The sequence below is a fragment of the Ricinus communis genome, chromosome 10 (genome assembly GCF_019578655.1).
Source record: "Ricinus communis isolate WT05 ecotype wild-type chromosome 10, ASM1957865v1, whole genome shotgun sequence".
Taxonomy (NCBI): domain Eukaryota; kingdom Viridiplantae; phylum Streptophyta; class Magnoliopsida; order Malpighiales; family Euphorbiaceae; genus Ricinus; species Ricinus communis.
In genome coordinates this window covers 18,129,808-18,149,592 of record NC_063265.1, presented here as the reverse complement: position 1 = coordinate 18,149,592, position 19,785 = coordinate 18,129,808, and the positions used below count along the sequence as shown (strand labels likewise).

Sequence of the window (19,785 nt, the reverse complement as noted above, 5' to 3'; positions counted from 1 at the left end):
CAATAACTAATAATTGTGCAAGATTTTATCAAAATTCATTGATTTATTAAATATTAATTGTAAGAGGATTATGTTGTTTATTTATTTATTTTAATTAATGATACTTCTAAAATTTTTCTAAAATATTGCATCAATGTTAATATCCTATATATGAATTCATATTCTATAGTTAGAAAATAATCTCGGTGGCATTATTATTTATGAGAATTTAAATTTTAAATTCTAGTCTTTTTATCTGCCATTCACTAATATTAATAATAATTTATCATATTTTTTAATGAAATATATAAAAATATGATATTATTAATTATATGATCTATATATAATCTATTAAGCTCGGAGTAGACCGTAGTATTTAATCAATTTCTTATATATAAAATATAAAAAATTTATATGGAATTAATTTGAAATTTAAGGACCATAATATTACTATGATAATTTTATTTTAGAAAAGTAAAAATAAATTACTTAAAAAGAGATATGTTATTAAACTAGAAAAGAGTGTTGCTATCTCATCTTCATGATATTATTATACATACATAGAGTTGTTTGCTTATGTTTCTAATGCATTGTGTATATATTATTTGACCTAATATACAATCCTTATCAATGACCAATGGCCATTTCAATCCCATTTAGAAAAAAAAAAACAAAAAACAAAAAGAAGGCAAGATGATAACTCAAAATCTAAGGATAGCTAACATCTTTATCAATGACCTAACATCTGTATATCATCTATCTTTATCAATGATCCAATAATCAGAAACATGCAATTGGGTGGCATTCTTCATCTTGTTTCTTTCTAATAGGAAAGATATTAAACATATATATAGTACACACATATACCCCTTCTCTGTTTTGACATTTTTGGTTATATAATTAGCCATTAATAAACCCAAAACCAGGTGAATTTGTAAATTTTCAATTTCAGTCTATGTTTTAGATGGGTGACTAGTGTATGGTATGATGAGTTAGATATTTAATTCAAATCAGTGACTAAAATTATTAAAATTACAAGAAAATTTAATTAATCATTTAGTATTTGAATGCTATATTACATTACATATAGTATTGTATTTTAAAAAATCTTAATATAAAATTAAAAATTTTAACCTAATCCCCAATAGATTCAATATTATTTATAATTATTATTCCAGCTCAAAGTATCAGTGCAATATCATTTACAACTACCAACTTAAACCACATATTAAATATAACCATATAATTTAAGACATATTAATCCAAACACTAAAGTTTGGTCATTAAAATTTCATGAAATGAGAGCTCAGCACCCATATAATGCTATAGGTGAGTAGGACCAGTATAAGGCTGTACTTAATAAACAAAAGAAATTAAATAAACATAAGATTTTTGTGGACAAACTATATAAGTTTAAGAACAATTAACAAAAATAGAAATTAAAAAAAAAAAGTGGCAAGATGGTCCTCATGAAAAGAAGAGCCAACAGAAAGCAAAGTTGTCATTACATAAGGTTGATATAGATTTTGCTTAAGAAGAATAAAGAGGTTGACCTGAACAAACCCAAAAGAAAAAAAGAAAAAAAAAGAAGAAGAAAATGATATCTTTATGAGGCTTTTTGTAGTGTTTGAGATCCATGTCAATGTCATCATTGTATATGTTGATACATATTGCATACAAATAATTATGAACATTAGCTTATATAATATGAGTAGGGAAAGGGGCACATATGAATAATAATTAAAGGTCTTCTAGGCCCACATTAGCTCTCTAATAATTAAAGGAAAAACAAAATCATCCCTTTAATTATGGTTAGCAGTCAAGTACCTAGAAGAAAACTAAAAAGTATTCTCACTGTTATCCTAGTTGATTTCAGAAATTGAAGAGAAATGAACAATCATATTTAAATGAACCATAAATAATATAATGCTATTGTAAGAGAGCAAGCCATCAATCTCATTAGAACTATTAATATAATTACCAATCACATTTGGCTGAATAGATAGTTCTACTTTGAACTTTACCAATTGAATTTCTAACACTATTATTAACTCCTATTTTTCAAATGTTTTTCACCTATGTATTTTTTAATATATATATTTTTATTCACTTATATTGTAAAAAATCACATAATTAAAAATATATGTTCGAAGTGAAAAATATCAAATATATAAGCTGAGAGGCATCATAGGTTAAAACTGAGTAAAAAATTAAGGGTCAAATTATATATTAAGCCAAACCGAATTAATAATATCGACCTTTTATTTCTTTCTTTTTTTGAAAAAATAAATTTAGATTTAATATTATTTTTCATCTTTTAAGAAATGATAAATTTTACAAAGAGTTATTTAAGAGAATTAGAAATCTGTTGTTTGGTTAATATTCACTATCTATTACATCTCTTAGTAAAAGAAAACTTAATTTGACTGCAACAATAAATAAAGCTGAAGAGTTAGGTTCCCACCAATTTTATTTCTCAAACCTGAAGAGGTTATTATATCAATGGCTGTATCAATATCATAACAGACTATCACAATGATTTCAGAATAATTAAGCCAGCCAATACACAGAACTGATGATGATGATGATGATGATGATGATGATATTACATCCACAACTTTTAGCAATGGTTGTTCCAACTAATGTATTTTTAATTTAAATATTCTTGGTCCTACTTCTCAGGACCAACCCACTTATTGCTAGGAATTAACTTTGGTTAATGAGAAAGTGGGTCAGTTTCATTAATTCTTAGTCCATCATTTGAAGCTCAAGCTGGACATTCGAGTTGCTTAAAATGCTATTCCTCAAGATTGCCCATATTAAGCAAAGGAGCTTTACTGAAGATCATCTTTTTAACAAAACTAATTAAGTTATGATTTATTTGCTCTCAATAACTCATGATCTAATATTTATTTGAGGATATCTTGGAGGTTAGTGGTAACTTTTGATGTATTACATTCACTAATGAAATAAGTTACTCGCATGGAGGAATCATATTTGAAATATATATCTCTTTTTTAGTCTATATATAAAAATTATTTTAAATTGTGTCGAACAAAATTTAAAGTTCGAACTCAAAACATTAATTAAATTAAAAAAGATTCTTACTAATAATCGAATATTATAAGCTAACCTGTCATGACCGAGAAAATGGAGTTGATCAGTCATGTATCCTATTACAATATGAAATTTTACAGATCTTGTCATAATCAGATTCTAATTGAAAAGTCTGATCTACGACTTTGCTGACAGCCAAAAGAACAAGTCCTAAGAGTTATTTTCCTAACAAGACGATGGGACCTTCAACGTCTATATAAAAAACTATAATATAATATTTACAGTTACATATTATTTTACACACTCATTATTAATTTAATCATCGGAGTAAGTGACTGGACAATCTCGATACATTTTAACCATTTTTTAAGTACTTTATAGATCAGCCTTTAAAAATTTTGTTAATATTGACTGAATTATCACTTACCATATATATATGTTGCTTAAATGTACAACATTTGGAGGAAGTGTCACTAATCTAACATATTGAAGCACTTTAAAGGAATCCGCCAAAGTCATTCCCTTTCCGAAACATAGAAGGAATATATAATTGAGCCCACAAATATATTCGCCGAGTTGTTTGTATGTCATAAGTTAATGTGCCATTGGTCCTGCAAAATTGTATGAAGCAAGTCATTGAACTGTTTACCTTAAGTCACCTTAAATGACAAACCTTAAAACTATGGCTACAATTAATTATGGACCAACAGGAAACATATGTCCTGTGTTACGTGTCCACCACCTGATTTACTCCAGCTTTGGAGACAAACCCCCTTGCTCCGGTTTGACATTTTTTTACAGGTTAGGTTGGGTGAGTTCCATGCCTATGCCTATAAAACAAGGCTAAAGAGCACAGTTATTGCTAACAAGTAGTGAAAGCAATACTTTAGTGAGGAATATTGGAGCTGCAAAAGGAACGAAAAGAAGAGGCTGTAACGATGATGTGTAAAAATGAGTCTAAAAAAAACAAAAATAAAATAAAAATAAAGAATTGTTTAGTAATGAAGATGAGTAAGATGTTAAAGAGTTCTGTCTCGTACAGTAAATAGTAAAAATATCCAGTGCAAAACAGCCCATGTCATTACTGTTGATGTAAAATCATGGGGTGACCCCCCATTTTCACTGGTGGGTGGGTGAATGGTGATTGCTCATCATAGCAATTTGATACCCACATGCCACTAAAAGTACACACCACCCTTTTCTTTTGAATTTTGTTTATATAATAGGATGCCTTTAAGACTTATCATTACCCATTCCAAAATACAAAATCATAAAAGAAAAAGATGGCTTGTCAAAGTAATAACATAATAGATTGGTAAAACTTTTATTTATAATTTGTCTTGATGTCATCCAATGAAGTCGTCTTGAGCCACTGGCATGGGGGAGTGAGTTCAGGGTCGAGCATGGTGCGAGCTCTGAAACCGGGCTCCGACTAACTTTGGTTTATCAGATATGAGGAGGGGGAGCTCAAGACCGAGCCCTTCATCAAGAAATTGATTTTTCTTTTTCCATCCAACACTGTTGGAGGCAATGCCACTTTCTCCATATGTGTCATTTATGGTCGAATCAAAACTTTCATGTAAATGCTTTCTCAATGGTGGAATCAAAACTTAGAAATCGTTGCCTTTTCCTTTTCATACACGTTATTCCCCAATAAATTAGCATGCACAAGTCAATCAAGAGCCACTCATCAAGCCTACAGCTATCCATGCACTTAAACAATACTTAAAATCATTAACAATAATAATTGCAAGTTTAGTTTAGAGTTCATTTTCTTTTTTTTAAATTAAAAATAAAAGCTTAAAGCTCAAGTAAAATAAAATGAATGTAGGGTTATTGATTGTACATTCAATTAAAGGTCAAACGCTTATCTGTGCCATTTACCAAAATTGAATAAAGAAACTTTATTAAGCTTTCTGTGGTCCTCTATAAGACTAATTAATTTATGAATGAACAAATTCAAAGTTTATGCTTATTTTCTCGTCACTTTCTAAAAATCAATTAAAACAATTTTCATGGCTTCTAAATGTCTGCCATGACGACACCATACCCACTTTACTGCTAGCTCTAAGTTTCCATCCATTCATCTTTCTAAAAACTGTTTAAGAAATAAAACAGTTTGACTAGTCTCAACGCCCAGATCAAAGGAGAAACCCTAAAACAGTACGGATTTTACTAAGGTAAAATAAAAGTTAGCAATTTTTGTCTTGGTGCTCTAAAGGTTAAAGGAATAAATTCTGGAAAATGGATAGAAATGTAAATTCTCTTCCTTTCTCTAAGTAGATAATGTTATTGGTAGTTCTCAAAAGTCATATTCAGAAAACTGATCATCGCTCAAGTTGCTATAGCTGAGTTCATCTCATTGAGAATGAGATAATATGTATGGTGATCTGAAGTGTTTATAAATCCAGGAATTAAGTCTGAAAAGAATCTTAGAACTGCAGCAAGAAGTTGCGAATCATTGGAAGCCAGAGCCGCTTCAAGAAACAACGCAGGCCGCACAGAATTGACCTGGAAAATGAACCAATTCTTTGTCAGTGCAGTCAGTATGGCAATTTAAAAAGATGCTGCATCTAACGTTTTGGTCAACCACCATAAGCACCTTATCTGAACAAGAAAATGCCAGAAAATGACAGGGTAAAAACAAACAAGTGCCTTGAAACCAAAACAATTTAGTACTTCATTTCTTGAAATATGGACAGATGTTTTGGATGAATTAACTTTTAATGACAAAGATTGCGGGATAAAGATTATATTTTTTCCTTATTTAAGAAAAATAAAGGTTCGTTTCAACAAAAGCACCAACTCCTCAATGCTTCTACCAAAGAAAAAAACAACACAAAATTCTCAAAAATATGACTGTTCGATTGTTTCAGGAAATGCCACCAATAGAGAGTATATAAAAGTTATATAGACAGAGTACTGCAAGAGATGCAACTGTGATGTCACCACCAATTGTTAATACCCCCACCTTTAGTAAAGTCGGCATTGTAGTGGTGACAACATGAAATGCATCTTCTCCAAGGAACTGACGGAAAAAAAAAAGAAGAAAAATAATACCTTGTGCTTTCTTGCATAGCGCAAGGATTCAAGATAGTACCCATCTTGCACCAGCTGCACCACATAGTCATGATGTAAAGAGAGCTGTCTCAACATATCCAGACCCAGCTTCCTGATTTGGAAGTTCTGACGACCAGACTCTAGGAGTTGCATTGCTACTTCTTTTGAAGGCTCAAGAACCTGTAGTGAAATCAGTTTTTCTCATAAATAATGAAAACAAAGCCTAAACAAACTGCATTGAGTTTTAATGACTTCACGGGCACAATTTTAAAACATATCTTAGAACCTTGTTTATGATGAATAATGTGAGCTCTGTATATCGCTCATTGCGGGATAGAAGTTGTACTGTCAACACATAGAGGTTTGGATGAACTCTAATCTTTTCTAGATTTGTGCTGCAACATTGAAAAAGTGTCATAAGTGCAAAGCCAAATCCACAAGTGTAACAAACTTGAATTATAAGCAGAAATAAGAACACTCTTTCACTGTTTACAAAACAGGTTTCACATTTCTACAATCACTTGTCTGAAGGTACATGGAGTCATGAACCATTCTAAAACCAAGCCTTAGGTAGTTTTCTGAGTTCTCTCGATCCATTAGACCAAAGAAAGACACTAGCTTGTTCACCTTTTGGAATTGATCCATTCAAAAGGGAGAGTGTTTCTTCATTCATAGTCTTTTTCCTTTCTCTTCTGATATGAAATCTAATAGATCAATTATGATTTTTACTAATAATTTAATTTGATAATTATTTTACATTCTTAATGGGGCGCAGTGCCATTTCCACCATGCCAGTTAAACTCATTGCCATAATCATTATGGATCTAAGTTCCTCAAATTCATATTGTGCAGTGGCTTTGCATGAGCAAATGCTTCTGAGGCAAATCTGTGCAGACTTATGGCAAGAGGATGACTCATTATCTTTTATATAATAGTAGAAATGAAAAGCCAATCGGCTATAATATATAGCATACCTGCGAAGGAATTCCACAATGATGGAAACCAAGTAAGATGGTTCTCCCACCATTTCTTCCTCAACTGGAGCAAACACAAAGCTATACATTTCATCAGGTGAAATTGCTGGCGAAGAAAGTTGCAACTCCTGCCCCTCAGGCGCATTGGCATGTAATGGGTTGTTACTCAGTCCAAGATTCTGAGAATGAGAAGATGATGGCTGAACTTCAGTGCTAGCATTTTCAGCACCTAAGGAGTTTTTCCTGTTAGTATTGATTGCATTGTAGCGTGCATTGTCTTCGGAATCTGAAGTGGAAGGATTTGAAGATCTACTGAGTGATTCATTCAAAACATGAGCACTAGGTTCCTGTTTCGATGATTTATCAAGTGCATCAACTCCACTTGCAGACACACTGTCATTGGACCTGGGACTAACATGTGTGCCACTGGCCGATGAAGTCTTCTCAACTTTTATTCCCTTGAAATAGCTGCCGGTTTTGATAGAGTAAGAGTAATTAGTAACCAGTACATCTATTGCCCTGGAAATCATGGTCACTGGTCTTCTTTCCAAGATGATAGTACGTGTTATTGCCAGGCATAACTGTTTGGCCTGAAGCAGTAGAGATATAAGCTAATTATGAAGTGTTCGTAATTAACAAGGTCATCTGAAGGTTACACGATAATTAAATCACTTCATTAAATGTGATGGAGCAAGACTAAATCCATATATCTGTTCAGTGATGTCATCTTGTATTTTGTTCTTGTCAAAATGACCAATATATTGATTCTATTCTCACTGGGTATGTGAATATATTGTTAAAACAAATGCCTTGGATAAAAACTGACATGAAATCAAAATTTAAGAAACACTTTCTACCTTATTAGCTTCCAACTTTCGCCGCTGCAGGAACTCCAGGACTGAAGGAACCTCAGAGCTACTTGCAGAAATTGCCTGCAAGAAAAAGAAAGACACTAATTACAAAAGAACACATATTGTGATGAATAGAAATGTAATGAAAAACAGATAACACTTACCTCTAAGTCTAGATGGACCTTCCACAACAACTTATTAGCAACATCACATATGAGGTCAGGAACCAGAAATGTCCAGTTATCTCCATAAATGATTGTTTCATGATTGCTTGTGTCCGCCTCTGCACTTTCACTCTCTTTGCCACTAGATCGTGAAGAAGTAGTTGACCTAGGGAAACCCCTAAAGAGTAGAGGGAGTGGAGCAGATATAGGTGCTCGAGAATCAGCAAATATGTCATATAGTATAACAACCTTTGCGTCCACTTGATGGATGAGCAGTACATTATCAATTACACTCACAGCAATCTTGCTTGAATATATTGGCAAGGAACCCTGCAAAAAGCATAGAACTATTCAGATTCCAGCAACAGAAGTATGTCACAATTCGCATTAGTTCAATATAAATTGATCTTTCTACACAGCCTGAGCAATTGGCTGCAACCGTGTCCATCCTTGCAAATGCTAATTTGCATCAAGGCCTCAAGAAGATTCGATTCCTCACCTGTTTAATATGCTGTATTAAAGCATCTTGCCCAAATTTATTGTTGCTATTGGGAAAAGAAAAAGGCAGCCTAAGCTATGAGACCTTATTTGTACCAAAAATTTCTCCGATATAAAAGGTGACAAGGAGATGATCGAAGTACAAAAGAGAGAGACTTATGTACAAGAGAGAGCCTTCAGCAAAAAATACCACGAGTTAAGCATTCAAAAAAGAAACTGCCAACGAAAAAGCAGATGATCCTACATTGACTATTTGTCCAAATAAAAAGGGCTTCTACCCCTAAAAGGCCCTACTTATTTGCAACAAATCTTGTCACTGCTATAAGCAATTGAGTATTCCCTCTAAGCAGAGGACAGAGAAGAAAAGAGTGAAAGAGGAGTTTTGAGCAAGGATTTACCTGTTGTACAACAGCATCACGATAAAACCTATATGAGTGAAGTAGCATTGCCACTCTATCAATTTGCAAGCAGTATATCCTCCCATAGCTGAAAGTATTAAGCAGTTTTGCAATCACTATGTGTGGCAAATAATACATAACAGAAAAAGAAACCAAATCGAGGAAACTTACACAGTCGCAATATAGATGTCTTCAGCAGCTAGGACAGGCTTACTGTTAGCTTCAGATTTTGCCATTGCCATATCAAACTTTGGCAAGCGAACAATTCCTGCAGATGATAGCTGAATACAATGAAAAGAAAGCTTGTCAAGCTGAAAGAACCTGAAAGTTATACAAGTTGCTCATATTGTCAAGAAGGCCCTAACTGGTTACCATATTAAACATTTCACGTGCTGCATTAATACATGTTGAAAATTACAACAAAGAAAAAAGAAAGCTATGTTCATAGCACTCATCCATGACTATTACTTTGCAAGCATGTTCTTGGACCAACATAAAGCAAAATAAATTGAATTGGGATTATGTAGCTGTGCCTAATATTATTTTCCTGCAGAAGAACTATAGCTGAATAACATCGGCCAACTTAAGAACGGACTGAGTTTAACTTGTGCTAACAATGTTGATTGTCAACACACCTGAAATCCAGTGAATGTCTTGCATTGCATTCCTGAAGCAAGAAGAACCAAGCGACTCTCGTGCGTATAGACATACCAACTCACGTTCAATTTCCTTGTCTCTACCAAATTAAGCAATTTCGACTCATGATCACAGGCCAGGAAATCGAGCCCACTGAGGTCAAAACTCTATTTTAGTGTGACGAAAAAAGAAAAGAACTCAGAAGTATATAAAAATAATTTAGACAGAAATATATACAAATGAATCTTGAGTCTAGAGAGAAATATGAAAATGAGTCTAGACACTAGACAGAAATATAAATAAATATAAAAGAAGATAATATAGCAAGTGCTACTGTGGGACCTTTTCTCTATCTCTTTTAGGATTAGTAACCAAGAAATATTATCAACATCTTTTGGGCAGACAATTTAAAATTGATTGAGTACATCCTAGAACCTAAAAGTTCCATTTTTATGTGGCTTATTCCATATGGCGATTTCTAATTCTATGTCCAAGTGACCTGAAAGAGTTCTAAACACATACATCTGCATTGCAACAGATAAATGTCAATGATTCTGAAATAATTCGATTATGAGTTAATGAAAGACCATATAATTCATGCTTTAACAGTGATATAGGCACACAGAAAACTTCTCCATACCTTGTTTTCACAAGTACAAAATCACAGAGTGGACAATCAGTCCAGAAGAATCCCAGGATACTCTCTAACTCTGACCTGCACTTGTGACTAAAGGTTTCCCCTGTTTCTCTATGCCAAAATTGTATCTCTTGACTAGAATGCTGTATTGCTATGAACTTTGCATCTAAAGAATAACGAATAGATAAGATAGGGCCTTCACTAATTGAATCAGATACAGGAGCAGCATAAGGATCAAAGGGAATAGTCTTCCAAGAAAAAACCTGAATTAGAGAAAAAAAAAAAACATAATAAAAACCTTTTAGTTTTCTTTTCTTTTTTTTAAAAAGAAAGAGAAAAGACTGAATGATAACAATCAATAGTGGAAAGATCTTCTATGCCCTTGAACTTTGCCTGTATGAATAACTTATTTCAACATCATATTACCTGATTAGATGTTGGGGCAAGTAGCAGCTTACTTCCATCATCATAATAAAAACCCCTAGATCCTGCAATGCTACATCTTAAAGGTGGATATTGAACAAAAACATGTGACAGCCCACCAGACCCACTAAAGCCAACATTTAGCCGTGAACCTGATGCTTTCCCAGACATTCTTGAGTTCTTTGCCTCTCAAACTTGAGAACAAAATAAAAAGAGTATATAGCAAATATTGAAATGAACAATCTACGACCAGATCATATGCTTCAATCACTGAAAAAAGAGAAGGATTAAATTACTGGAACAGCAAAAAAACAATAGAGCCATGATCAAATAAACAGAACAAAGAAAACAATGTTGGTGCTAAAGAATCACTACCGTCCCAGAGAGATAATCTTGTTTTCTCTTTTTTGTATTTGAATGATGTCCATTACCCCCTGAAAGTCTAAATGAACTTTGCTTAGTCGATGCCTAAAATATTGAAGAGAAATGCTTAGACCTTTCTCCGAAGCTGTCAACCAAAACGAAGAAAATGATGTTAGCACATCTTCAAAAGAAGACAAAACAATAACAGTTCTTATTTCTTGTGTATGCTTTCTTTCTTTTCAAGTATTCTTGGGTCTCGTATGCAACATTTTGATTTCTTATTAATTACAAAAGAATGCTACCATATTCTGCATGCAGTTCTTCAATGCAACAAATTCTTTCAGGCACATATCACGCTCAATTTCTGGAACCTTTGCTGCAACACAGTTGCCATAATCTTTTGCCTGCAATATAAATTTTTAAGAAAAGACGCATCATAGAGACAAGAAAACTCACATGTATCAAAAAACAGGTTCTAGTGCATCTCTTTCTAAAAGCTTATTTAACCACCAAGCTAAAACAAGCTAACTTTAGGCCCGTCAAGTGGTACACTTCCAGCTTGGGAAAATAAGAAAGTTCGAGTGGTCTTTGTAAAACCAAATTATCAAGAATTTAAACTAACTTGTTACTACGGTAGAAAGATGCCCCAAGTGAGAAAAGACAAAAAGGTAAAGATACTTATTCTAGATAATTTGGACTTTTCATTCTTAACTGTGCAAGTAAATAACAAATTATTTATAGCTCTGTAGTTACTTACAAAAGACAACGCAAAGAGATTTAACAAAAAATCATAGTTACAAGTAATTAAGAATATCTGACTTTTCACAAACTACTACCAGAAAAAAAAAAAAAAAAAAAAAAAAAAACAACCAATTCATCTCTTAAGCAAGATCTTTATTTTATGGAAAACACAGAATTTTCCATTGCAGAAAAACATTTGGCTCGCTATGTCATTAATAAATCCTACGACTTTTAGCCATTAGAACCAAGCAACTAGTTGAAGCTTATACACAAACCTTCGCAGCACAATTTACTAAAATGCGGTTGAGTGTTGAAGTAGTGTTCCTTTCTTTCATATCTATGATACTACATAAGAGATTGAGATACCTAAAAGGAAATACACCCAAACTAGATTAGCAGATATACGCCAACCATTTCAGAAGGACAAATGACAATGTTTATCAAATTGATACAAAGATTAGCAAAATACATAAAAAAATTTCATTTTTAGTAAGAGAATTGGCTCATGCTTTTGAATTATATATAACCCTATATTATAGCATTATTTCTAGTACGAGACAGAATCAATCAGCTAAAACCCTAATTTCAATCGTATTTAATTACCTTCTAGTAAGACAATAAGTTCTAATTAGTCAGCTTATACACACAAATTTAGCTTCATAGAATCTCAAAAAATAAAAGAGTACGAATTTGAATAAATCGACTTAACTACCTATAATAACTTACAACTATCTTACTTTTGGCCCTAAAACAAACAATAATTCAGTGATTTCAGTGTTTGATTCCGATACAATAAGAGAAAAAAGAAATACATTAAAATAAAAAAACAAACTTGATGAATTTGATCAACAAAAATTAGAGAAAGCGAGAAAAAAAGAAAATACACTGAGAATTGATCATTTGAGTTTTGCTTTGAAAAATGTTTGGTTACTGAGAAAAGTTTCAGCAGTTATTATTGTCTGCGAGCAGGATGGAGCTTCCTAACTGCCAGTCAATTACATGATTCACCAGTAACATGGGCCTGGGCTTTTGATAGAAGCTGGCCCATTTTTGTTAAAAAGAAAATAATCAAATGCCCAAATAATAATTTTACTTGGAAGTTGGAATTGATTTATGAAAGAAAATTATGATAGTGGCGATTATATCATTTTCTTACCTGAAAGCTCATCAAGTAGAGGCAATCTCGTTCTTATGTTGCAACCAAGGTTCAATTTGCTTATGATTCGACATTTTATAGGGGAGTGATTGATCGATAAATTAACCAGCTGGTTTTGATTATGCTAGATTAAACTAAATTAATTTTAAAATATAAATCGAAGCGATTATTAGTTTAATTTTTATTATTTTAATTGGACCGACTGATTCGGTGTGAATTTTAAAATGTAATAGGGGCATTGTTTAATTAGTAGGATGCATGCGTAATCTTTGCTTGCCTATTAGAGATGAAAGGGGAGGCAATGATGAATGTGCTTGGTATTTTTACGAAAACAGGCCGCATATTATTCAGTTAAAGTATAGGTATTCAAAGGAAGGTAGTGTCAGATTGTGATGCTAACTGGTGAAAGGGAGAAGTACAAGCAGGGGCAGAACTGGAAATTAACTCAGGGAGAGTTAAATTTATATCTTTTAAATATATGGAGCTAAAATCAAAACATTAAAGAGAATATAAATAAAAAGAATAATAATATAATGACTAAAATCCAAATTTAGTAATATATGAGAATTCAAATTAAATAACTAAAAGGACATAATTGAAATATAGGAGGCAGACCCATGAATGGGAAATTTCTAGGGAGGCTACTAAGTACTGTATTAAGACTTTGATTGTTAAATTAATTTTCTGCTTCGTACTTCTTTCAAAATTTAGTAGGTAGTTATTTTTAATATTAGTAATATATTGTAATGTTAATTTTAATTGTAGTCTTTAATAAAATTATCAGTCAAAATTTACCGATGTCGTTATAATTTTCTCGCTAAAAAAAAATCAAATCAATATTAAGATTGCTTATTTATCCATATTTTAGGAAAAGTTTCCTTCTAAGGCTGGAAACATATTTAACTGTTACAACAAATGACGAAAAAATAAAAATTATAAATAAAAAGTTCTACCATTCAATTATCGTTTGAATTTTGAATATATAAATAACATATTTTATAAAAATATTTTTTGTTAATTATTTATTTAAATGATCCTTTATTTTAACGGAATGAACCAACAATTCTAATGTCGAGTCGATATTTTTCTTTCTTTATATTATTACTGAAATTGTAACTATATTTAATTTTTTCAAATGTTAAAATCAAAATTAACATAAAAGTACATTGTTAAAATTAAAAAATTTAATTAAGAAACTGAAAATTTTTGTGTTAGATTTAGAAACAAAATGCAAAAGTATTTGACGATTAAGCATTTTTAAAAATAATCTAACACTTCATAGATAAATTTGTAACTTAAAAAGAGAGCCATGTTCCCCTTATTGCACCACCAAATTTGGGCCCTGCCTTGAAGTGCCTCCGAAAATAAAGAACTTCATTTATTCTTGTAGTCTGCCTATCAATTCAAAATTGGTACAAAGGCACGCAAAATATTGTTTGTTTGTTTTCTTTTCTTTCTTTTTCATAATGTTCCTTCATTCTGTATTGCAATCTGCTGTAGATGGAATTTGAGGAATGATGTTGGGTGTAATAATAGAACTTTGGGGTCCTACTTGCTCATAACTCATGTTCACTTGAGGGCTTGACGGACCACATTGGTGGACAATTGAACTGATCACACAGGCAGACAGACACGCCAGAAAAGTGGCGAAGAAATTGCAGAAATTGACCAAGAATATGTAGATGATATAGTAAAGATTTCTTTTAATTTAACAAAAGTCTCAAATTTAAATTTTAAATATATGATTATATTATAATTCTTAAAATAGTTTTTATCCTATTCAACATACATTGAAATACATTACAAATTAAAAAGTGAAAATGATGGCAGGTGAAAAGCTCAAAAGGGAAAGAAAACATATTAGCCCACAGTTTTATAATAACTTATTTTACTGTATTATGTGACATTATAATTTCTTATAATCAAATATTTTTTCCATTCTTAAAGATAATTCATTTTCATTCTACATACAGTTTAAAAAATATAAAATTTTAGATTAATATTATTAACTTCTAGTATTTAAAAATTAAAATCATGAAATATAAAAATTAATTGCATGTGATAATATTAGTGCCAACTAATAAATGCAGTTTTTTATAATTATACTTAATAAATTAACAAATCAAAAGAAAAAGAGATGGATAAAAAAAGAATTATCTTAGAAAGTAATATATTTTTTAAGAAATTATAATAAAAAATGCATAAAGAAGTAAAGCAACTAAACAAATGCTTTTTCTTCTTTTTTACTTGGTCCCCTCTTCCACTTCTTTGATCTATAATTATCCGACTGAATTGAACGTGGGTTTTAGTGTTTGTATATAAGGATTTCTCTCGGTGTCTTTTTAACGGTTGAATGAGTGATATATATATATGATTTAAATATAAGACATTCAAGATATATTTGTCATTTATTTAATAATTAAATCTGAATTTAATTTGTTTTTATATACAAATAGTTTTAGAATAAGGTTGGGACTTTATAAATTTAAAGTAAATATGATAAAGGATATTGATTTCAGTTGAGAATATAAACTTGCCCGATATGTAATATTTAAGTGCTTTATATTAAGATAATAGAAAAGTAATATAAAGTTTAAATATAATCACTATTTTATATATATGTCATGCCTCTAACTATAGCCGGTAATTCGCAAAAATTAGCCAAGAAAATTTCAGAATTGTTAATACCATATACGAAGGCTAACTCTTTATATCAGTTTAGTTCAATAAGAAAGTAAAACCTTGGCTCGCTGCAGGAAAGCTAGTGAGCAATTTGCCCTTGGAAAAATAAGCCACTGTTTGTTATATATTTAGCCATTTTATTAAGAGATGACACATATTAGAAGGAAATCTTTCTCCCTTAACTTTCTTTTCTTCTTGTATTTTCCCCTTTTCATTTCCTTGATAAACAAACACATATTTTCATTTTCCAAAAACATATTCACATATGTATATACACATATATATCTATGGTTATAAGCCCCATTAATATATATTAAAGTTTATATAAAAAGAAAATTTTGGATAAGTGTTTTGGAAAATGGAGAAAGGTTTAATGAGGGGAATCCATTCTGGAAAAGGTATTCCATTTTGAGATATGTTTGTTGGTTGTGTTTGTATTTTTTCCTTTTCTATCAATAAATCTTTCTTTGTATGATTGTAAAGATTGAAAGAGTTTCGAGATAAAAAAAATAAGAGATAAACTCTTTGATAATTTTTATTTTTATTTTTTGAAAGAAAGCTACGTAGGTATAAATTATGATAAAATAATTATTTTAAATAGAGATTTTTGATTCATAAATATTTGATCAATGTTTTTCTATTAGGACATTGTTATTGTATTCAAACTATTTAATAATATAAATTTAAAACTTAACAACTCATAATGTTATTATTTGATCATCAAATTAATTTTATTTAATTAGTAACTTTTTTATCACGATCTGAGAGTCAATACTGAAATTAGAAATTATTAAGTTCTAAATTCATGTTATCAAATATATGAAATATAATATTTTATAGTAATCAAAACAAATAGAGTTGAGTCTTTACGAATTGAATTTTTTTTATCAATAAATAGTTAATTTTTCACGATTTGTAACTTTATATATTTTATCTAAAAAATATATATTTAAAATTATAAAAGAGTAAAAATATACAGTGCTTTTGAAAAATAAAGTTAACTTGACAGAGAGAAAAAAAATTCATCAGAAGAAGACAAAAAAATAAAAAGTTATTTTATTTAGTGCCACTAAATAGAATTACAATGTACTGCTCCATCAACATAATTGATGATTATTAAAAGTAAATTTATTTACATGTATTTCTTAATCTTTAATGTTTACTTTTATTTTTTTATATAAAGATGCACTTATCAATTCTTATTAATAGAATATTCATATTTATTTTAAATAAAATTAAGTCTATAGGTTTAAAATACAATTCTTCTTCACCGGTTTAAATATTAATAAATTAATTAATAAACTAAAACTTAAAATATAGTCTCTGAAAATGTGATAATGGACATTGTGCTTTGGATTCATTGACTTGCTGAAATTGACAGCGTAGCTAATTCTATATATATATATATATATATATACTTTATAAACAGTTCTCCAATCAGAAGAACCGTCGTTGCATTTGAATGTTGAATATAGCCACTTGTTCTTATCTCCTTTTTTTCTTTTTTCTTTCTTAATTATTTTTCCTTTGTCTTCAAATGTCGTGTGAAGAAAAATCTTCGTTGTATCTTCCAAATGTATTAGTTTATTCCAAGCATGGAATTCGTGCAAAGAATTTGACTTTAATTGTTTTTTTTTTTTTTTTGATTAAAGAAGGAAAATACCCAAAGAAATGATTAACAACAAGAAAATTTTATAAAAATATCATAAAATCAAAAAAAAAAAACATCATTTTTACTGTGGATATATTTGTTTCAAAATTATTGTTTTTAAATTTTTTTAAGTTTACATTTTATTTTAATTTTTAATTTTTTAATTATTTTTCAGTTATTTTTTTATTGTTATATCTAAAAATAACTAAAAAAATAAAAAAAAATAAAAAATATTAAAATATCTATTTCAATTTTATTATTTTTCTTTTCATGTCTTTTTTCCCAATGAAATAATTTTTTATAGATTTTAACCCAACATACATAAACATAGGCCACACCTCGCACTAAAAGTACTAACAGCATTGAATTTAATTTAAATATTACTTTATTAACGACATTAATAGTGATGGTTGAACTGTCATTTGGCATATAACAATGTTTTAATATTTACTATAGTTTTTTTTATTTTACAGTATTTTTTAAAAATATTTTTACCCTATTTATTAGGACTCATATATATTATCTTTTACAGTATTATTTTAATTTTTGCGGTACCTTTTTTAAAGAAAATATAAGAATGAATGTTAGTGTAAGCGACACCAAACTTAACCGTTATTCAAATTTTATATTTGGTTCAATGGTACTTTACCATGGCCAGTTTCATTGCTTTTATCATTTGTTTCTTTTTTTTATTTTTTATTTTTAATACAACTGCTTTTAGAAAGTCAGTCTTTTTAGTAGAGTAAATTATATTTTAAAGAAAACAAGTTTAATGAAAACATAAATATTAAAAATAAAAAATAAATAAAGCTTCCAATAAAAGGTGCTGCAATAAATCATTAATATCAAACTTTCCCTTAATCTTGACTGTCTGAGTTAGTTAAAAAAAAAAAAAAAAAGGTCACTTAGAAAAAGAACTCATTGAGTTAGTCCATATACATATATGAATGGGGTAATTTCCATATATACAAAATCCTTTCAAAATAGAAACAATGTAATGTCATCTTAATAGCGTAGAAAACATATCAACACTGTGCACCTTATTATATAAATTACACAGCTATAGTTCTCAAGAAGGTTATCTCCATTTCTTTCATCCCCTCAACACCCCAAACGCCATGGCCCAAACCCTGCATTTTCTCACGTCCACCACGCTCATCCTCATCTTTCTTTCAACCACAAAATCCCACAGTTTCTCGAGAAAGTTATCCCCAGAGTCAATAGGTCTAAAGCAAGAGAAACTAACCCACCTCCACTTCTACTTCCACGACATAATCACAAGCAAAAACCCTACAGCCATCCCTGTCACCAAGCCAGGCACAAATTCATCAACACTCTTCGGCACCATATTCATAGCCGATGACCCACTGACTGCAGGGCCAGACATAAACTCAAAGCGTATAGGAAATGCACAGGGGATGTTTGCCTCGGCATCGCAAACTGATGTTGAGTTTCTGATGGTTTTCAACTTTGTATTCACTGAAGGAAAGTATAACGGTAGCACACTGAGTCTTTTAGGGCATAATGCCATATTTTCAGGCGTGAGAGAGATGTCTATAGTTGGTGGAAGCAGAGTTTTCAGATTTGCTCGTGGCTATGCTCAGGCGAGGACGCACACCATTGATCTCAAGACTAATAATGCCATTGTTGAGTATAATGTCTATGTCTTCCATTACTGATCAATTGTTTGGTTTCACTTGTTTATTATAATTGTTAGACATTGTATGCTTCATCGTTGTTTAATTATGTATTTGTATTGCTTTCTTGTTTCTTCACAATTATGACTGCTGTTGACTTTATGTAATATTTGGGTTTTTTTTTTTTCCCAAAAATTATACATGTTATTAGCGAAAAATACTAATAATAAAATTATTAATAATAATATAATACAAAATAAAGAGTTGAAATGTAAAAAAAAAACAATCATTTTATTGTATAATAATTTACCTAACTTGCAATGAATTTAAATTCATGGTTTTAATTTGTTTTTTCTTAGCATTTCATAATGTAAACTATCAAGTAACTTTCAATTATACCAGCCTTACACCAATTTTATAACTTATCAAAATTACGTGTTTTGGTATTAGGTACATAATTCATGTAACCGGGTCTATTATGTAACAATTGATTATTCACAACCGCTCAAATTGTTTTATATTAATTATAGTTAACGGGCCTAAATATCCATTTGCATTTTACTGGGTTCCCCCTCACATACTCATGGGCTTTGTCCAAACATCTTGGACTCTACTTACTAAAACTCTTATTTTGATGGGGCTTTTAGGCCCATTACTCTTCACTTTCTTCTTATATGGACTCAACCCTCTACTGTCTAGTCATATATATATATATATATATATATATATGTGTATGTCCTTTCTTTTCACAAATTCAATGTTTATAAAGTTTAAAAATTACATTTATCCTATTTAATTGGATTTTATATAATCCATTCTGAAGTACCAAGTTGTTAAAATTCAATTCCTTCAACTTCAAAAAGAAAAGGTTATGCCAG

General features: G+C 30.4%; 2 protein-coding genes across 3 annotated transcripts; one reads left to right on the top strand and one right to left on the bottom strand.

Annotated features, from left to right (window-relative positions):
- Window positions 1-5,281: 5,281 nt before the first annotated feature.
- On the bottom strand, window positions 5,282-12,787 carry LOC8259325 (regulator of MON1-CCZ1 complex). Of its 2 annotated transcripts, XM_048369662.1 has the most exons (15): window positions 12,666-12,787; window positions 12,057-12,147; window positions 11,343-11,444; window positions 11,053-11,185; window positions 10,681-10,947; window positions 10,258-10,517; window positions 9,617-9,770; window positions 9,153-9,262; window positions 8,982-9,069; window positions 8,086-8,415; window positions 7,928-8,002; window positions 7,071-7,660; window positions 6,383-6,491; window positions 6,097-6,276; window positions 5,282-5,547 (listed from the first exon to the last, which is right to left on the bottom strand). In XM_048369662.1, exons 5-15 carry the CDS (start codon window positions 10,846-10,848, stop codon window positions 5,371-5,373), a joined length of 2,241 nt encoding a protein of 746 aa, XP_048225619.1. In that variant the 5' UTR covers window positions 10,849-10,947; window positions 11,053-11,185; window positions 11,343-11,444; window positions 12,057-12,147; window positions 12,666-12,787; the 3' UTR covers window positions 5,282-5,370. The 2 variants fall into 2 exon arrangements, with proteins under 2 accessions (XP_048225619.1, XP_048225620.1); XM_048369663.1 differs by lacking the exons at window positions 11,053-11,185; window positions 11,343-11,444; window positions 12,057-12,147; window positions 12,666-12,787 and having other exon boundaries at window positions 10,258-10,516; window positions 10,679-10,810.
- A 5,210-nt stretch (window positions 12,788-17,997) lies between these two features.
- On the top strand, window positions 17,998-19,091 carry LOC8263660 (dirigent protein 22). Its single transcript, XM_002537887.4, has one exon. The coding sequence runs from the start codon at window positions 18,389-18,391 to the stop codon at window positions 18,947-18,949; it is 561 nt and encodes a 186-aa protein (XP_002537933.1). The 5' UTR covers window positions 17,998-18,388; the 3' UTR covers window positions 18,950-19,091.
- Window positions 19,092-19,785: the final 694 nt, after the last annotated feature.

Bases quoted from the DNA above. Each gene is read 5' to 3' on its own strand.
- LOC8263660 (XM_002537887.4), top strand. From the start codon at position 18,389: ATGGCCCAAACCCTGCATTTTCTCACGTCCACCACGCTCATCCTCATC.
- LOC8259325 (XM_048369662.1), bottom strand. From the start codon at position 10,848: ATGTCTGGGAAAGCATCAGGTTCACGGCTAAATGTTGGCTTTAGTGGG. The intron at 10,518-10,680 runs GTAATATGATGT...TCTCTAATTCAG, and splicing joins TTGCCCCAACATCTAATCAG to GTTTTTTCTTGGAAGACTAT. The intron at 5,548-6,096 runs GTATTATTTTTC...TTCATTTTCCAG, and splicing joins GCTATGCAAGAAAGCACAAG to GTCAATTCTGTGCGGCCTGC.